Source organism: Cariama cristata, unplaced genomic scaffold, assembly GCF_000690535.1.
Source record: "Cariama cristata isolate BGI_N322 unplaced genomic scaffold, ASM69053v1 scaffold8653, whole genome shotgun sequence".
Classification (NCBI taxonomy): Eukaryota; Metazoa; Chordata; class Aves; order Cariamiformes; family Cariamidae; genus Cariama; species Cariama cristata.
In genome coordinates, this window is record NW_009610097.1 from 43661 (window position 1) to 49738 (window position 6078).

Consider the following 6078-nt stretch of genomic DNA (forward strand, 5'->3'; position numbering starts at 1 on the left):
GCCAGCAGCTCAACCCCCAGCCTGCACTGGTGCATGGGGTTATTCCTCCCTTCGTGCAGGACTCTACACTTGCCCTTGTGGAACTTCATTAGGTTCCTCTCTGCCCAACTCTCCAGGCCTGTCCAGGTCTCCCCGAATGGCAGCGCAGCCTTCTGGTGTATCAGCCACTCCTCCCAGTTTTGTATCACCAGCGAACTTGCTGAGGGGACACTCCGTCCCTTCATCCAGGTCATTGATAGATAAATTAAACAAATCCGAACCCAGAACTGACCCCTGGGGAACACTGCTAGCCACAGGCCTCCCACTAGACTCTGCGCTGCTGATCACAACGCTCTGACCTCTACCATTCAGCCAGTTCTCAATCCACTCCACTGTCCACTCATCTAACCCACACTTCTTGAGCTTACCTATGAGGATGTTATGGGAGACACTGTCAAAAGCCTTGCTGAAGTCAAGGTAGACAATGTACACTGCTCTCCCCTCATCTACCCAGCCAGTCTTGCCATCATAGGCAGTTATCAGATTGGTCAAGCATGACACCTCCTCGGAGAATCCATGTTGACTACTCCTGATAACCTTCTTTTCCTCCAGCTGCTTAGAGATGACCTCCAGAATGAGCTGTTCCATCACTTTTCCAGGGATGGAGGTGAGGCTGACTGGCCTGTAGTTTCCTGGGTCCCCCTTCTTGCCCTTTTTAAAGACTGGAGTGACACCGTCTTTCCTCCAGTCCTGGGCAACTCTGTTCTCCACGACCTTTCAATGATGGAGAGTGGCTCAGCAATAACATCTGCCAGCTCCCTCAGCACTCGCAGGTGCCTCTCATCAGGGCCCATGGATTTGTGGGTGTCCAGTTTGCCTAAATGATCTCTAACCCAATCCTCTTTCGCCAAGGGTAAGTCTTCCTTTCTCCAAGCTTATTCTCTTACGTCCAGGGTCTGGCATTCTTGAGGGCCTGCATTAGCAGTAAAGACTGAAGCAAAGAAAGCATTCAGTAACTCCACCTTCTCTGTATCCTCCGTCACCAGGGTATGCACCTCTTTCAACAGCAGGCCCACATTTCCCCTAGTCTTCCTTTTGCTACTGATGTACTTGAAGAAGCCCTTCTTGTTGTCCTTGACATCCCTTGCCAGATTTAATTCCAAGTGGACCTCAGCCTTCCTCGTTGCACCCCTGTATACTCTGACAGCATTCCTATTTCCTCCCAAGCGGTCTGTCCCTTTTTCCACATTCCATAAACTTCCTTCTTCCATCTGAGTTTTGCCAGAAGCTCCTTGCTCATCCATGCAGGTCTCCTGCCCGCTTTGCTTGATTTCTTACTCATACGGATCCACTGATCTTGAGTTTGGAGGAAGTGGTGCTTGAATATTAATCAGATCTCTTAGACACCCTTACCTTCTAGAGTCCTAACCCACTGGATCCCTCCAAGAAGGTCATTGAAAAGACCAAAGTTAGCTCTCCTGAAGTCCAGAGTTGTAATCCTACTTATTGCTCTGCTCCTTTCAGGCAGGATCCTGAACTCCGCCATCTTGTGATCACTGTAGCCAAGGCTGCCCCGAACCTTCACATCCTGAACCAGTCCTTCTTTCTTTGATAGTACAAGGTCCAGCAGAGCACATCTCCTCGTTGGCTCCTCCAGGACCTGTGTCGAAGAGTTGTCATCAATGCTCTGCAGGAAGCTCTTGGACTCTGTGTGCCTAGCTGTGTTGTCTTTCCAGCAGATATCAGGGTGGCTGAAGTCCCCCATGAGAACCACGGCCTGTGATCGTGAGGCTACTTTCAGCTAACTGTAGAAGGCCTCATCGACTTCCTCATCCTGACCAGGTGGCCTGTAGTAAACACCCACTACAGTGTCACCCATATTAACCTGCCCCTTAATTCTTACCCATAAGGTCTCAATTTGTTCTTCATCCACCCCTAGGCAGAGGCAATACATTCCAGATGCTCCCTTACATAGAGAGCGACTCTACCACCTCACCTTGCTGGCCTGTCCTTCCTAAAAATTATGTAGCCATCCATGACAACATTCTAGTCATACGAGCTATCCCTCCATGTCTCTGTAATTGCAATGAGATCGCGGCCCTCTGACGTCATACAGTTCTCTAATTCTTCCTGTTTATTCCCCAGGCTGCGTGTATTGGTGTACAGGCATTTCAGAGAGGTAATCAAGCATGGAGGTTTCCCAGGAGGGGTGCAAGAGGATCCACCATAGCCATATACACCCTTGAGGTGGCTGGCCTTCTAGTTCTCATCTTAGGAGGCAGCTAAGGAACATTTGTCACTGTTCTGGTTGGCCTGGCTTATTCCCCAACTGGATGTGATGGCGTGAGCACTGCCACTTTGGACCCCGTCCCCCGAGTCCTTAGTTTAAAGCCCACCTCACCAAGCTGGCCACCCTGATGCCAAAAATTCCCTTGCCTCTTCTAGACAGGTGGATTCTGTTCCTCTCTAACAGGTTATAGTCATCAAAGAATGTCCCATTGTCAGAAAAGCCAAAACCCTCACGACAGCACCAGCCACAAAGCCAAAAGTTGATTTGCATTATATGTCTATTTCTAGATGCCCCCTTTCCTCCAACTGGTAAAATGAAAGAAAAGATAACTTGGGCACCAATACTTTTCACTTGCACTCCCAGGGCTTTATAGTCTTCCTTGATTCTGTCCAGGTTCTGGCTTGCAGTGTCATTCGTGCCCACATGAAAGAGTAGCAGTGGACACTAGTCTGTGCTCTTGACAAGCTGTGCCACCCTCTCGGCAATGGCTTGGACTCGAGCTCCGGGAAGGCAGCACACCTCACGTGACTCCCTGTCCGGTCGGCACACAGGCACCTCAGTGCCCCTTAACAGAGAGTCACCCACTACAAGCACTTGTTTCTTTTTATGGTATCCACTGTGTGCTGTTGGTACAGTTTCTCCTTGCAGACCTTGCTCATGGGTGTCTACAGCTATTAAAGCTTCATATATGGTTTCGGTTGTGATGTTGGAGGGTGGGGACTGAAGCAGAGTCCTGCTTTTGTGGGTCACAAAGGCCCAAGGTGCCTCATTCTCAGTGGTGTCTGCTACAGGACCATGGTTCTGAAAGCAAGTATCTATCTCCACCTCAGGTCCTCTAATGCTGCATAGCTTTTTAACTGTTTCCTGCAACTCAGCCACCTCATGCAACAGATCATCAACCTGTGCACACCTTATGCAGCTACTTACCTTTTCTTCAAGAGAAGGGTCTGGGCACTTGTTGCAACCTACCGCCTGTACTCAGAAAGGCTTCCATTAGCATGTAAAATCTGTAGTATGATAGAAATTTATTAATTAAAATCCATTTATGAAAGATGTAATGTTTTCTGGCAATAAGAAGTTATGCTTCTATTCAGCTAACCTCCTCCAACAAAATTATCAGTGAAATATTTTATGATTCTAAAATTAAAAAGCTTTAGATTCTGTAAAGTTAAAAAGGACATAGATTGCAAGCAAATGAGCCTGGGAATATTTATGCATTAGTATCTCCATGAAGTAAGAGCCACTAAAATAAACTTTAGGCACCTGTACTTTTTTGCAAGGTACAGAATGGTCTGATAAACGGATGCTTGCTCAGACACTAATGCTGGTTTTCAGTTTGTGTTCACTTTCACTACTTTCTCACCACTACAGCCTGAAAAGATACAAGGTGCAATTTGGCTGCTGGCAAAGTCAACAATAAAATACACATCAATATTAATGGGACTACTGCATGATCCTCAGATGACAGAAAATTTGTAGCCACGACAAGACATTAAGAATTTATGTCCTCCTGTGACTGACTGAATCAACCTTTAACGTAGTGAATACTGGCCATCGCTAATGAACAGCGTTAAACAGTGCTCTGGGGACTTTGATTTGTACAAGGCTCCCTTCCTTCTCCACTTGACTGTACATGACATCTGAGCTATTTCAACACAAAGGTTCTGAAAATGCATTTTCTAAATCAAAAATGTTTTTATTTGTTCAAAGTATGATCTCCACTTCATCTAGCTGTCTGGTTTTGGTTTTGTCAGAGCTAGTGGAAAAGAGAAGTGTTGCATGCTAGTTTTACCTCATGTTTCACTTCTTCCACTGAACGCTTATAGTGGTGTTACTGGGGTATGAGAGTACATAGTTTCCTGTCTCCTTTTGAAGTTGTTCTGTGATGCACTGGTGTGAATTGCTGCAATGCAAAATGGGATGCATTTCCTCTGTACCCCGACAGTGGGGCTACTCAGTTCATATTTACTCAGATTCCACCTCCACTGGGCAGGAACAAAGATACCAACTCCATCTCTCCCAGGCTTGCCCAACACTGCAGCACTTCATAGAAGGATGCTACAGCTACTACCTGGGGCACAGCATGGAGAACAGCAGAAGCAGAAGATATTTTGCGAGAGCAATGCAGAAACCCATATATCTGGTACTTCGGTGATGTCCAGGCAAAATGTACTCAGCTCACAGTTGGACTGCAGTCTGCCATTTTAGCTGCCCTGTTCCAAGTTAGTCACCTGGATTATAACCAAGCCTGGAACCACCCTCCAGTTTACCTGCCCTGCCTCATCCCCCTCTGTTTTCCATACTAGCTATTACCTTTACAGGAGGTTTATAAAATTCAATTCTTTGGACCCTTATATAATTGACAGAAGTCCAGGGACCCAACTCTTCATAGAGGTGGAGGATATAAAAGCCATGCTTGGATTTTTCTATACTGTAAACCTAAAAACATCAGAAAAAAAAAAGTGAAACCTCTTGCCTTTCAAAATAACTGCCTAATCTTTCTTCAACTATGCTCACTTCTAACACATCATTGCTACTCTTTCAGACCTCAGGATAAAAAAATCAGGTACACTGGTGAAACTGGAGTGCTGCTGGAGTTGGTAAGTGGCAAAACATTACCTAGAATGTGAAGCAAATGTGAGCTTTATGTTGAGCATGAATTTTTGTCTTCAGCCATATAATCTTCTAATAATTTCCATCCAATTTACAGCTAGCTCGGCTTAGAAAACTCAAAAGTACTGATTTCAGTTCAAGGCTAAAGACAAGAGACATTTTTTGCCAATTACTTTGTTCGGCATAAATAATTAACTCTAGAAAACAATTATTTTTTACCCAGGACTTTTTAGCAACACAGAGAAATGTAGTCCTTTCAAAGCTTGTTACTTACTTCATAATCTGTGGCAAAAGGAATTAAAGGAGTATGTCAGTGACTGTCTAACCTACCCTGAGAACTGGAAGCTGGATAATGCACAGCAGAAGCAATTCACTCATTTTCCAAGAGGACTTGGCTGGCTTGGCACCAGTCCAGAAAGTATTGCGCATGCATCCTCAGCAGAATATCTGTTTTTCTCCCAGATAAGTTTCCAATTCAACAAAGCATATTTTAAGTGCATTCTGGATTGGAGTCACTGTATTTAAGTATATGCTAATGTAGAAATGTAGAAATCAACTAGACTAAGTCATTATACATTTAGAAAGTGGAAGAGGGGTACAACTGAGTAACATTTATATGTATAAGATGGCTTGATTCAAAAGTTGCTAAGAGAAAAAACAAGAAGAAAAAATCAAATGAGGAGAGAAAAAAAACCTGTAAAGATCTGAGAAACATCTCCTTTGTTGAATTAAGCTTTTCATTTAAAATTAATGACGCATTAGGGGAAAAATACAAATTATCACAGCAAAACCCCATTTCCTATATAAGAAAAACAAGAAGCTACATTTTCCATAAGGTTTCCACCTTTATGTGCTCATACAGAGAAAGCCAAATTTACACATGTAAACAGTTCTCGCAAGCACTGATTGCTCAGCCAGTAATTTAATTAGTGGGCTGGTTTGCACAAAATTACAGGTACAAATTCATACACCATTTTGGAAAATTTGGCGCAGTGGAATTTTGTGCCTGTCTGCAGTTGCAAGCCCTGTGGAAGAAGAATGAGAAACGGGAGACAAATACATGTCCCCTTACAGTTTCGTCGTCCCTTTACACGCCACGCCACGCCACGCCACGCCACCAGAGGCTTAGTGTGTTCTCAGCTATAGCCGACCACCAGTTTTAACGTCATTGCATTTAAGAGCTAACTTTAATAAGC

General features: G+C 44.5%; 1 protein-coding gene across 1 annotated transcript in view; it reads right to left on the reverse strand.

Annotated features, from left to right (window-relative positions):
- LOC104159768 overlaps positions 1-5311 on the reverse strand; it is a 15326-nt gene extending 10015 nt beyond the window's left edge. The window contains exons 1-3 of the mRNA XM_009697762.1: positions 5213-5311; positions 4583-4708; positions 1413-1639 (exon numbers count right to left, since the gene is read on the reverse strand). Coding sequence (XP_009696064.1) covers positions 1413-1639; positions 4583-4708; positions 5213-5311 — 452 coding nt within the window. The remainder of the gene's footprint in view (positions 1-1412; positions 1640-4582; positions 4709-5212) is intronic.
- Between the last annotated feature and the right edge of the window lie 767 nt (positions 5312-6078).